The sequence below is a fragment of the Lemur catta genome, chromosome 11 (assembly GCF_020740605.2).
Source record: "Lemur catta isolate mLemCat1 chromosome 11, mLemCat1.pri, whole genome shotgun sequence".
NCBI lineage: Eukaryota > Metazoa > Chordata > Mammalia > Primates > Lemuridae > Lemur > Lemur catta.
In genome coordinates this window covers 93830152-93844382 of record NC_059138.1, presented here as the reverse complement: position 1 = coordinate 93844382, position 14231 = coordinate 93830152, and the positions used below count along the sequence as shown (strand labels likewise).

The window sequence follows — 14231 nt, the reverse complement described above, 5'->3', positions numbered from 1 at the left end:
GCCCTGTGACTGCAACACGAGCCTTTGCCCTGCAGAATGGTTTGGGAACATGTGTGCTGGGTTTTTGCTTTGCTGGATGGACACTATTAGTGTTCATGCACATGTTACCAATGACTGACTTTTATGTCTGTTCTATAACTCAAATATGAAATGATATCAGCAGATAAAGAAGTTAATGGATGCTCACCTCGTTTGGGTTGATATTCTGATGGCACAGTTTGTAAAATCCCAGCCTGGGAGTTTCCCACCAATTGAATGGAGGCCTGGCTCTCTAGCAGTTGGCAGTGACATGGGAAAATTCATTTTTCTATCCTCCGGGAACACTCATATTTTCTCCCTTTTGTCATATCCGTCTGCCTTGGAAGAGAAGAATTGAGTGAATTACTGGTAAAGGCCTGGGGAGGCCTTCGAGAGCCAGTAAATGCATGACATAGTAGCTGTGCTGCAGCCGTGTGCACGGGCTCCGAGCACTGTCCCTGGTGCTGGCACAGTCACTCGGTCTGCAGTGAAGGTACTGAGGCTCAGCGAGGCCAAGCACTTGCCCAGGGATGCCCCACACACGTGTGCTCGTGACCGCCCACCACCGCTTCCCGAGTACATTCGCCAGACCCTCAGCCTGGGCATCCCTGGGGGCTTGTAAGCCCGCACAGCGCGGGGCCTGCCTCTAGGGCTTCTGGTTGGAGGGGCCCAAGGATCCGCATCTCTCAAGTTCAGTGATGCTGACGCCCGCCGAGGTTTGGGAGCCACTGCCCTGGCTGCCTTGCCATCTGCCGGACCAGTCTGGGTTCAGTGTCCTTGTTCCAGCCTGAGAGGGCCCATCTTGGCTCTAAAATCCTGAAGAAGGAAACACCAAAAAGGGAGGTTGAGGATTTAGAAAAAAAATAAAGAAAAAGAAAAGAAAACGTGCCCCACTAGAGATGTAATTAAAAAGGAAAGCAGTCTGGGTGCAGTAGAGGAGTGACAATCTGGAATGTTGTTCCTGGGAGATGGGATTTGATTATTCCAGATTCCGCTGGGTAGTCAGTCATCACTGTCATTCTGTGCTCTGGAAATGAGCAGGAAGGCTGCTGATTCATGTTGTTTAGTTAGTGTTTGCACATTACTCATTAGTCTTAATGGAGCTGTTTTGCCCTGATGTCACAGGCCTCAGAGCTGTGCTGTCCGATCCAGCAGCCACGGGGCACATGTGGCCAGTCCAAGCCGAGATGTGCTGTGAGCCTAAAAGGTGAACGCTGGATTTGCTGGATTTGAAGGCTTAGCACCAAAACCAGCGTAGAACATCTCCTCAATAGCTTTCATGTTGATTACATGATACAATAACATTTTAGATATATTGGATTAAATGAAATTATCATTAAAATTAATTTCACTTGGTTCTTTCTAATGCCACTGCTAGAGAATGTACAGTTGCATCTGCGATTCTCTCTAACTTTCTATTGCACAGTGATGCTCTGACACTTTAACTGACTTATTTGTTTTTTCATTTCCCAAAAGGGCACAGCCACACCCAGAGAAAATGCCGCCATCGTCACTGAAAGTCCGTGTGAGAACTGCAGTGACTTCCCAGATGGGTCTGAGGGGTTTCAGGTGGCTCAAAAGCTTTAAAAGAAATAGTTGATGGTTTTCCTCTCTCATAAGAACTAGAAGTTTAAGAGCAGAAGATTCTTTTACTAAGATTTTTAAAGTAAAGTACTTAATCTCTTGTTTCAAATGCTGAAAAATAACTTAATACTTTTATTCCCCAGAAACCTTCAGAAAATCATCACTTGGCAATGACGAGACAGATAAAGAGAAGAAAAAATTTCTGGGATTTTTCAAAGTGAATAAAAGAAGCACCAGTAAGGTAATGGATTAAATACACATATGTTTTGGTATCATGTAAAAATAATTTCATGAGATATTTGTATTCAACCTCTCTTGGAATTTTTCTAAATAATTATATTCAGGAATATTGATTCCTTCAGTTCAAAAGGGAGCTTCTCAGCATCCCTCAGTGACTGGCTGTGCTTCCGTGTGCCTGACCCCCGAATCAGTTATTCACGGGCAGGGTGTGACAGTGTTTGGCTGACCTGCAGAACACAAAGCCCGTGGGCTCCTGGCAGGCAGGGCTGTGAGCCCTTCTGCCTGGTGCTTACCCAGAACTGCGCACGTGACTGACACTCAGCATGTGTCATTTGGATGGATGGAAGCAGGAATGCACGTTAAAGTTTGAATAAAACAGCCAGTCTCACTATAAATGAACTGCAGTTGCAAAACTTACTAAACATATCAAGCCTTGAGGAGGTAGACATAAGGCTGCTTTGAGGGGATAAGTTGGCAAACTGGCCCATTTACTAGTAATTTTTAGATGTTCTTTGGTCCTTCCACTATGACCAGGGAATATACCACGTAGTAAATTAATTTTATTGATCATTTTGGTCTTTATTAAACATATCTCAAAGTCATGTTTTGGATACAATGTTGCAGAGTAATTTAAAGTCACAGTACACAGAATAAAAATGATGATTTTTATAATTAGTCATGAGATTATCAAAACCACAAGTGCCTTCTAACTACCAAGAAAGTACAATGCTCTGTATCCCTAATATATTTGTTTAACAAGTATGTTTTACTAATATATAGTATTTTTTCCCTCCTAATAAATGACACTAAAAAAAGACAAAATTATTCCAATAAATGTTAGGCTTTAATACCATTAGATTGGGAAGTGTTCTCCATCTGTGTAGTCTCAGAAGAGGCGTGAGGAACGGGAACTCCCGTTTGTTCAGGAACCTTCTGGCACCACTGCCTACTCCACGCGTCTGTGCCCAAGGCCGGACGTCCCATTTCCCGAGCTGCGGGAGCCTGTGGTGGGGGCTGTGCTGCTGGAAGTGGTTCGCCCCAGGCTTGCTGATGAGGATACCAGAGCTCAAGAGAGACACAGAAACCCGCCCGGTCCCAGGCTTAGACCCAGGTGTGTCTGACACCGCCGGGAAGGGGACAGGGCGGCAGCAGGGCCCGAGGGTTGGGAGGTGCCGTGCGGTGGGGCTCAGCAGGGGGACCTGGCACAGACGTCCTGCCTGTCAGGGTTCTGCACGAATCTCAGCTCATTGTTTCTTTACCTTGATAGTGGTTTTGTGGTTCTCTTACGTTTCTTACTGACCGTGTGTGCTTTCCCCGTGCACGTGCGTGTCCTGTCAAAGGTCTGCCCTCGACACACGTCCCTGTGAAAGACCTTCTGGGCTCCGACCTTTCCCTCCCTTCCCCTCCTCTCCTGACCTCCTGTCCTTTCTTTTCCTTTCCTGTCAGGATTACTTGAGATCACAGGGTCAGAATGTTGTGTCTGGATTTTCCACCCCTCTGTGAACGTTGTCGTTGCTGTCCTGGAGGTGTTGAGATGAGTCTGCCGGGACCGTGTTCACCTCTGTCCCCCTTGCTCCGCAGGCGCCGTTCCTCCTGCCTCACGCTGAGACCTCACGTAGCCGTTCTTGTGTCTTCTTCCTTCTGAGGCTGAAACTGCCGGCAAAACAAGCAAAACATCTAGCAGTGCTTTTCTTTTAAGCAAAACGAGACAGGCCGCAGAGCTGGGATTTGCAGGGGCTCTTACTTGGCTCCCGCGGTTCGGAGGGCAGGCAGACACCGCACACCCGTGGCACAGTGAAAACGCAGCCAGGCCCCGCGTCTCGCTGCGGATTATGAGGGACTTCTCTTCCTGTCTCTCCACTGTTGTCAACCTAAGGAAAGAAACTGAGGCAGAATTAACACAGAAAGTTTATCTGGGCCGAGGCTGAGGACAGCTGCCGGGGGAGTGCTCTGCGTGGCCTTTGCCACGTGGGTTTTGAGGGCGTGGGACAAGGAATGGGCTGGCACGAAGTTGTTTGCTGGGACTTCTCCCAGGTTTACAGAAACAACACCGGTTAGTGATTGGCGGTACTTTGTTGAAGTCTAGCAGCAGTCCCCAGCCTTTTTGGCACCAGGGACCATTTTCATGGAAGACAATTTTTCCATGGACTGGGGAAGGAGGGTATGGCTTCAGGATGATTCAAATGCATTACATTTATTGGCATCTTATTTCTATTATTATTACATTGTAATATATAATTAAATAATTATATAAGCACCATAGGGTAGGGATCCCTGGACTCTAGGGTATGGGTTACGGTGTCTAGTGCATGGCGTTTTATAGCTATTTAGCCTAGTTAGTCTAGAGCACACATAGCAAGTAGCTTCAAGCGGTAATTATTTAACTCAAGGGAGAGTGAGATCTGACTGCTGTTGCGTTTCAGTGCCTCTCTGGGCCTGATAATAAAAGGGGGTTTGCAGTCCTCAGATAAAATGTTTATTTTCTTTTTCATTTCCCCCTTCTGATCAAAAATATTTTCTCTTGTCTGTCTGTCTTTTTTACTTCTTTCCTTTCTTTTTGAGACAGTGTCTCACTCTGTCACCCAGGCTGGAGTGCAGTGGCACAATCATAGCTCACTGCAGCCTGAAACTCCTGAGCTCAAGTGATCCTCCCACTTTGGCCTCCCAAAGTGATGGGATTGCAGGCATGGGCCACCGTGCCCAGCCTGCAAGAAATCTTTTCTCTTGAAGGCATTGATGTTCAAAGCCTGAGTGTTGTGGAGCTGTCCCTCGTCACTGGGAAGGCTCATTCCTGGATAGCCCTGTCCCGTGTCTGGGGGAAGGAGAAGGTGCCTCAGTGAGGGATTTTAAGAGTGCCTAAAAGCTGAGTCGGGATGGCACCACAGAGTGGCACCAAATGAGACCTGAGTCAAGTCACTGATTTATTTACTTAGCTGCTGTTGCTTGTTTAATCATCTCTAGTCCTCAGAATACCATGATGTTATTTTTCATGGAAGAAGCAAAACAATAGACATCAATATCCTCAATAATTCAAATAGTTGAAATACAATGCACACAATGATTATGATCACAAAGGGAATTTGCATGCCAGAACATCATGGAGCCAAGTAAGAACATCATGAAGAAAATTTCATCCTGGTTCTTCTTTAGAGACTTGTAGCCAGGAAATAATTCAGGATTCAGTCCAAACTGTAGGTAAATAATAAAAACTAAAAAACAGTGGTGAGGGCTAGAATCTAGTAACAGGTGTGCTATTGAAACAGACTTTTTCTCTCTCCAGTCCATCCAATTTTGCCAAAGTTACATCATAGTAGAACTGATTTATTTGTAAAATGAGTTTTAGACTTCCTGTACTTGTCCTGGTTATTCACATAAATTGCAGCAAGAGTTGTGGCCGTAAAAGTAGTGGCTTTGCTGAAACTTTTCCATAAGAAATTTCAGATTAGAGCTTTAAAATCCTCTCAAGGCTAGGAAGCCAAGTCCAAGATAGACTATCAGACTATACCTGCAATATCTGTCTCAACGGAGTGAATTTCTCTCTTCTCAAGGCCCCAAAATATCTTGAAGTTCCTGGGCCTGTCGAAAAGGGACATTTTACTTAACATAAGTCAGGAACCTTGTAGGGTTCCATATAGACAAAGTACCAGGCAATTTTTTTCCCAATTTTCTTGGCATTATAAAGTCAACTGCAGTCCCTCAAAGCAGTCTGGTCATATGTGAGAATATGCTATTCCAGTCAAAGCCTTGGTAAAATAATGTGTTTCCGGTGTGTCCTGTTACAAAAAGAATACAGTAACTGTATTGCCATAAAATGAGAATACTTAATGAATAGTTTCTGAATTGTGGAGAAATCAGAGATAAAGTAAAGTCTCAATTTGCTTACAAAAGTATACTTTACCCAATTGCTGCAAGCTACAAATAGCTCAAAAGATAAAAAAAAGTTTTCTTGACTCTGAAAACTTTTATGTTTTAGAAAACAAAAGAAAACAAATCAGCAATGTTTGAAACAAAAAGAAGTTCTAAAAATTTATTTCGGTCCTCTCTGTCAGTTCATTGCCTTGTAATTAACTTTTCTTCTACTAATCCTTGAGGTTGGGTTAGCAATGTTCATGAACCCATCAGCTTTGTATTAGAGTTCTGGAAGTTTTTACCTCATCCAATGGTAGGATCTCCAAAATTATCAAAAACCTGTATTCAAGAATACTTGTCATGGTCTTCTCCATGAATTTCCTTAAAGACACAACACTTCAGGATTTACAGAGAGCTTTTAGGAAAAAAAGCATCAGAATACAGCAATTTATTGCTGATACCAATACATACCAGATTTTTAGGAATCTCATACAATTTTGGAACACATACTACTAACATATCCATGCAAATATAACCCAAAGAAAGTTAAACACCATTTCTTATTTGACAGTGCTTCCTGTATGATTTTAACATACCAGATAAGCCTAATATGCTTCTCTTGAACTTCCAAGGGCTCTATTTTGATTTCCTGGGCCCTAATGTCCAAAAGTTAGTTCAAGATAAAAAAGATTTAATTTAGAATTTGAAATTTAGTTTTGGGAATTTTGTCAAATATGAAAAGTTTAAAACATTTGATTTCAAAATAGGATCATAGGTCACTGTAAAATAATATTCATTTAGCAAAAGTAATAATCCAAAGATTTCAAAAAGCAGAAGCTTTTACTCTGTTTGAGAGGAGTCTGTCTCTTTATCTTTCCCCTTTTTTTCCTTTTGTTTACTCAAAGGGTAAATGAAAACCTTTACTTTCTCTTCTTAATACTATCTGAAAATTTTGTTCAAAAGAGAAAACCAAATTTTTCCCTTGTATGTGTATTATTAATATTAAACCTAATTTTAATAAAACCTTATAAACAGATCCATCCAATCTAAGCTTTGACTGCAGAAGATAAGATTCCTATAAGCCTTTTATAACCTTTTACACATTTTTTTCTAGCTTTCTCTACCGATTTAGTTTTATCTATCATTTGTTTGATTCCTTCCATTTAAAACAACCTTTAAATAACCTTTAAACTTGGCAGCGTTACTTTCCCTTTAACAAAAATCCACATTTTTATGTCTTTTACAATCTTTTTTTAACCAAAAACACATCATACTTTTCTTATACACTTTGCATACAGAATTGTTTCTCTTCTATCTAGTGGGTTTAATTCAATATATTAAATACAATGTAAACTCTTAGTAACCCTGATATTTAGTGAAAATTGTAGGACATAAGCAATTTTAATTGTCACATCCCAGATGCGGAGCCCAGGACAAAGGGTAGAGCTGTGAATACAATACCTGGAGGGCTGGGTCCTTCCCAGCAAGGCCAGGAGTTGCAGCTGGGCCAGGGAGGCACACGGGCTTGGCTCTCCCCTGTAGCTGTTGGGCCAGGTGCTGTGCACACACGTGTCCCCAGGCCTTACTGTGGCCATGTGTCTAGACCCCAGCATCTAATGGCTTGAAACCTAGGACATGAGCTCACAGACAAGCAAGTATCAAAAATGTCACAGAAACAACAGTTTTGTGACCTTTACACGTCTAACAGAGATAGCCTAAAGCTATCTGACTAGTAGACCCAGGCAAAAATGTACGAATTAAATTCTGAAAAGCATTTTTATTTCACCAACAATTTTAAAACTAGCTTTATTTACCAAAGATTGCTAAAGTCATGTGAACTTGAAAAGCATTTGTATTTATTTACTTAATTTATGAGTGTACATTTAATTATAAGTCAATTTGGTACCATGTAGACAATATACAAACACAGACGTGCACATCTATACATAAAAATACAGACAAGCATAAAGATTTTATAGCTTTAATTTTAAAATTTTAGCCATGAATCAGATAAATTTCAATAGTTCAAAAGGACATTTGGATTCAAACTGTGCCTTTTTAAGTAGAACAAGTTAAAATTTATCTGTCTCACATGCCAAAGACCTTACTGAGTTTTAGGGGAAAAGGTAGCAAATTTACATTTCAAAGTGGAGAGGGTTTAAGCTTTCCAAAAGGCCATTGAAGTTTTACATTATCCTTGACAAAAATCATGTCATCAAAAGAGAAGCAGACCAAGGGAATGTATATAGTTAGCAAGGGTTTAAGAAGAGAGGAATTCAGTTAACTGAGAAGATTTTATAGAGAACAGAGGCCTCGAAAAACATACATATGTGTACATATATATCCTAAATATCAGCTTTTAATTAGGTATCCATTGAGGGAGGGAATTTTTTGGTGTGTCTAAAGAAAGTTAACTGTGTTTCAACTGTGTTTGACTGTAGGGCTCTTTAAAAAAATCTTTTCAGATCTCTTGTCAGATTTCAGCCAGGACACACAGCCAATATTCCTGCTTTTATACTTTTTATTTTTTCCTCTTTTAAACCAAAGTCACTTTCCAAGTGACTCACTAAAGCCAATAAGCCTTAACCCAGGTTACGACCTACCAAGGACTCACTAGCCATCTCCAGAGAGATGCCACATAGTCCTGACAAGATCCGGAAGCATGTCACAGGCAGCTAAAAGCAAGCTTTGCTAGCCCTGAATGGACTGTGACCCGCTGTCCGGCCGTGCTCTCTGGGGTCTCAGCTTCTCAGCTGACCATCCACACACAGTCCAAAGAGAAGATTTAGAGAGACGGTAAAACAGAAAAACAAAAGCTGCCCAGGGGGGTAGGGCCAAAAGGCAGGAAAATGTGGGAAAGTAGATTTATGGGAAGAGTGAAATCTGCTCCTAGATTCCCTGGCACTGCTGTCTCTGCGCAGATGGGAGCTTTGTAAAGGGGCCTGTGCTTAGGTGGGACAGGCAGGCAGGAAACCGTCTTTGCAAGTAGCCGTCCTGCCATCAGACCAGCAGGGGGAGTGGCAGATTGTCCCCAGAATGCTAACCTTCAGTGTGACAATCCCCAGTACTATGGAGAGGAATATTTTGGTTTTCTTTAGTAGAAAGGATTACAGATGGGTACCCCAAAAGCTCAAAACAAATAATTCAGATTAATTTCTTATAAATGTTTCTCTCCTGAGCTAAAGGTATCCGTTGAGGAAAGGAATTTTGTGTTGTGTCTAAAGAAACCTAATTGTCTTTCAAATCTGATCTCAGCTGGAATGCTGCTTAGCTAATTTTTCCTTGTTAACATTTCAAAGATGTGGTAAGATTTACATCTCCATGGCACTGAGAAAGGCCTGCAGGCAGTTTGGGCACTTCAAGGGTTTCTCTAGGGGGTTAAAGGAGAGCTCTCTCTATTAAAAAAATTCAAATTTCTCAACTTCAGAGCTAGAAAACTCACCCTCATTCATCTTTCAATTTTAAAAGTAACAGGAATTGTTCACAAATTTAAAAATGTCTGAATTACAAACAGTAGAAAGCAGCTGCAGCTTTAGAAACATGCCACACAAAGTGAAACCTCCGCTGCCAAACTGCCAGAACCTGGATCTGCGCCCTCTGCCAAGAGGCTCAGGCGGAAAAGGCAGTTTTCCATCCTTTCCCCTGAAACTCCAATCTCTGGCCTGCAAGGCAAAGACAAAACCTCCGTTCAAGAAAGGGAAGGTTGGAAAGAACAGGCCAATAAAGTTTAGACCTCACTCAAAAGGAAAGAGTGGGTACAGATCAAGACATCGCACCCTTTGCACCTGGTGATCTCCTGTGTTAGAGGAACCCAGCGGGTCAGTGCTGTTATCTAGAGCTGGGTGTGAGAGAAGACGCTGGGTGGTCCTGAGTCACTCTGAATCCTGCTGACTCACAGCACGTGTCAACCTAAAGAAAGAAACTGTCAATGGAAAAGAACCCAAACTCTGTAAAATAATTTAAAAAGATTTATTCTGAGCCGAATAGGTGCGACCATGGCCCAGAGAGCCATGCCCAGGAAGCCTTGAGCTGGTGGTCTTGCCGTGGTTGGGTTACAGTTTGGTTTTATACACTTCAAGGAGACATGAATTACACATAAAGTCATAAATCAACACATTTAAGGCATATATTGTTTGGCCCAAAGAGGCAGGACATCTCAAAGTGGGGCATTACAGGTTATAGGTGGGTTTAAAGATTCTTTGATTTGTAATTGGTTAAAGACATGAAGCTTTGTCTAAAGGCTTGGAATGTTTTAAGTTAAGATAAAAAAAGTCTATTAATCAGAGACAAGCCACCCAACAGATATCAGACATATACCCGGACTCAAGTGAATCTTTTAGGTAAACTGATGACCTGCAGGTGTGGTTGAAGCTTTGTCTTGCACAGCCTCAGGCCTGTTAATGAGTTACAAAGGACACCTCCAAGAAGGCAGGGGGACTTGATAAGGCATTTCTGACCTCCCTTCTCAAGGCCAGCAATGCAGCTTTAGGGTATTTCTAGGGTCCTCACAGCAAAGAGGGGGTCTGGTCAGTCAGCTGGGAGACTTAAGATTTTATTTTAGTTTACAAAACTGAGGCAAAATTAATTTATAGAGTTTATTTGGGCTAGGGTTGAGGACTACAGCCCAGAACAAATTTCCAGGTTGCCTTGGGGAGTGCTCTGTTTGCTCTTTATTACTGGAAAGGTTTTAAGGGCAAAAAGGGACAAGTAGTGGACTGATACAAAATTGTTTGGCAGGAATTCTCACTGGATTACAGAAATAACATTGATCAGTGATTAGCTATACACTGAACTCTAGGGTGTATGGCGCTTTATAGCTATGTGGCATTAGTTAGCCTAGAACCCACACAGCAAGTGTCTTTAAGAGGTAATTGGCTCAAAAGGGAGTGATATGTGACTGCTGCTATTTTCAGTACCTCTCTGGGTTTGATAATTAAAGTGAGTTTGCATTCCTTAGATTAAAAGTTTCTTTCTCACTGTCTTATATTTGCTAGAATTATTCTTCATTTCCTGTATACCTCATTTTTCATGTATAACTTTTCTTCTCATTTATTTTGTTGTATTTCTCTCTAGACATCTCTTTTTCAGTCTTATCTTTTGTTAATGGGAAAAAAAAACCCAGAACTCTGTAAAACAATTAAAAGAGATTTATTCTGAGCCCAACAAGTGTTACCATGGCCAGGAGAGCCACGCCCAAGAAGTCTTGAGCAAGTGGTCTTAAGGTGGTCAGGTTACAGTTTGTTTTTATACATTTTAGAGAGAAAGGAATTGCAGGTAAAAATCATACATCAATATGTTACTGAAAGTTCAGCACTTGTCCCCATGGCCGCATGAATGAGGACAAGTGGTTTGAGGAGAAGGAAAGGGGAGTTTGTTAATTTGCCGGCAAATGAGAATGGCAGACTGGCATCTTAAGTACCATTTTCCCATCTACAAGCAGAAATACAGAGCTTTTAAAAGGGGAGTTTTCAGCTTCAGGTGACTGCTGTTCAACTATAGTTGATGGTTCTGATGCATTCCATCTCCAGCGAAGACAATCTCATGACTTCTGCCTGGACAATTTCCTTGAGCCCTCTCCTGTGGTACAAAGAACAAAAGGACACCCCCTACCCCTCTAATTACTGCCCTTGGGCAGGAATATAGGTTTCAAATCCCAAAAAGAGTGGGGGAGGTTTTAAAGAGACAGCTCATAAAACATTGTTACCCCTCTCTAGGCTGTTTCCCTCTGTTACAGATACATGATGGTTGTATATTGGCTTGGCCCCAAAAGGTGGGATGTCTAGGAGCAGGGATTTACAAGTCATAGGTGGGTTTATAGATTTTTTGATTTGTAATTGGATAAAGAAATAAAGCTTTGTCTAAAGGCTTGGAATGGGCCAGTTGTGGTGGCTCACACCTGTAATCCTAGCACTCTGGGAGGCCGAGGCAGGATTGCTTGAGCCCAGGAGTTTGAGGTTTTTGAGCTAGGCTGACACCATGGCACTCTAGCCCTGGCAACAGAGCTAGACTCTGTCTCAAAAAAAAAGAAAAAAAAAGGGCTTGTAATGTTTTCAATTAAGATAAAGAAGTCTGTTGATCAGAAACAAGTCATGATATACAGACTCAGGTGATCTGTTAAGCAAATTGATGGCCTGCAGGTGATTTAACCTTTGAATGGCCTTATGCATGGCCCTATGTTCTGTTAATAATTTAGTATCTTACTGTCCAAGGTGTGTTCTACCTCCCTTCCCTTCTTGGCCAGAAACTCAGTGTTAAGGTTTTTCTGAAATCCCCTGGGCCAAGAAGTGGTCTATGGGGCATGGAGTGGTAGGGGAAGTTAAGATTTTAAGTTCACACTTTATTGGATTTGTTGTTTTTGTATTAACTTATTAACTCCTTTTTTCTCTCCATTTTTGATTGAGATATTGTGCTAAAGGCAACCTCATTTAATCTATCTAGAAATCTGGTGAGAGAGGTATTATCAACTCTGTTTTACAGATGAAGAAACTAAGGCAAAGCAACTCTGAGCTAATCACAGTGCAAGTAAATGTCAGAATTCAAACACCAGAATTCAAACCCTGGCCTATCTTTGCAGTGTCCTTGCTGTTAATCACTGATTTACGCTGTACAATGATTAACAAGTGTGGGTTTCAGTTTCTTCATCAATAAGAGCAGATCAATGGAGCAGATAATTTTTAAAATGATTTCTTAAATCCTTTGATGCCAGATAGTCTTCAAATACCTCAGTGAATAGACACTAAGAATGGAAAATTATTGAGGCATATAAAACTAAAGTGACTGTTGACTGTATCACTTTAAAGGTAAAAAAAGTATGTGTGAATATGTGTATACAAAATCTCAATAAAGAATATACTTAAAGGGATATAATTTAAGCTGAAGTAAATGGCAGAAAATTTCTTTGTTTTAAAGCTTTTGTGTTTTAATGCTTTTAAAGCCTTCATTATAGTTTTGTATCATCTTGGCATTGTTTATTCTTCTAACAAAAGTACCTAAGAATCACCTTAAGGCTTAGCTTAAAAATGGGATTCTTGGGTCATGTCCCCAAAGATTCTCATTTGGGAGGCCACATTGGGGCCCAAAAATTGAATTTGCGAATTACACCCAGGTGATCCTGTGTCTAGCAGTATGTTACTGTTTTTCTTTTATGGGTAGGCAGTGAGATATTTGGTGAATTAGTTCTGTGTACACCCAATCACTTAGCTATGCAGTGATTAAAACTTAGAAATCCTTAAAACCTGGTTAATCAGTTGGTTTGCTGACCTAACTCCATCAGTTCAGGCCACTACTATTTGGGTTTTTATTTATTTATTTTTTATAGAGACAGGGTCTTGCTGTGTCACCCAGGCTGGAGTATAGTGCTACAATCATAGCTCACTGTTACCTCAAACTCTTGGGCTCAGGGGATCCTCCTGCCTCTCTGGGATTACAGGCCTACTACTGTTTTAAAATTGCAAACTTTCTAAGCTAAAGAGATGCTTTTGGGAAAAAGAAAAACCAGAGAAACCTCATTCCCTTGAGAATGGATTTCAAAATTGTGATTTTTAAATCAGAGATCACTTTAGTTAGGGGCTGTTCATAAGCTCGGGGAGGGGCATGGATTACTACTTAGTGAAGAGTTTGCTGCCCTGAAATATGACCACATTGGCATTTTTTTTGCGTTAATGATTGCTAAGGACAACTTTTTCTGTTTGAGCATGCTTTCACCTGGAGTTGATAGTGGCTTGCGTGCTTGTGTTCCAGGCTGAGCAGCTTGGGCTGTCGGGTGCAGACAGCGATGAGGACACTTCAGAGTCGGTGTCAGGAAGGGGTTTGAACGTGAGTACTAACACCCCAGCAGGTGCTTCTGCTAACTGACTGGAACTTCTCTCTGCTTTGTACGACCTTCCGCGTCATGAAATTACAGATTAGTTTAGTTTGTTGTAGTCCAGATAGATTCAAAAGCTGCATATAGCTTCTCTTTCAGATGACCATACTAATTCTGCAATATGTGGAATACGTTAGTTTCTATTAATACTTTTCTCTTTACTAGTAAATGACCTATGCTCTTACATTTCACAGTGGGCATGTATAGTTTCTCTATAGTTTTAAATACTGAAAAGCATGTAATTCATGACGTCTTATAAATATTGACATTTTAAATGTATCTAATGTTGAATATTTACCATCACTTTTTGAAAATTAGACAGGCAAACTCTTTGATATCAGTAAGAAGTTTTGCATTATCACTCTTTTTCTCGATCTCACATTTCCATGCCAGTCCCCATGTAAAATTTTATTCAATTCAATATATATTTTATGTTTGAAAGTCTTTAATAAAGACTTGAAATAAAATATGATATAAAATAAAAATCTCTCCAAATTACATTTTTTAATTTCATGTGATTATAAAGCTGTGAGTAGGAAAATATTCTTCCAGGCTGAATTGTCATAACAGTTGCAAAATAAATCAAAACAGTATAAATATATTACAACTGTTGACATATAATTGTTAAATATGAAAAATAAATTTTTGTTGAAAAGACATTTTTAATAAGATGAAA

General features: G+C 40.8%; 1 protein-coding gene across 13 annotated transcripts in view; it reads left to right on the top strand.

Moving 5' to 3' along the window:
• The window catches only part of COBL (cordon-bleu WH2 repeat protein), a 283679-nt gene that overhangs the window by 117608 nt on the left and 151840 nt on the right, over positions 1-14231 (top strand). For 8 of the 13 annotated variants that reach the window (XM_045564737.1, XM_045564739.1, XM_045564747.1 and 5 more), the window contains 2 exons: positions 1746-1843; positions 13432-13506. In XM_045564737.1, coding sequence (XP_045420693.1) covers positions 1746-1843; positions 13432-13506 — 173 coding nt within the window. The remainder of the gene's footprint in view (positions 1-1745; positions 1844-13431; positions 13507-14231) is intronic. The other 5 variants (XM_045564748.1, XM_045564745.1, XM_045564743.1 and 2 more) reach the window with 1 other exon arrangement.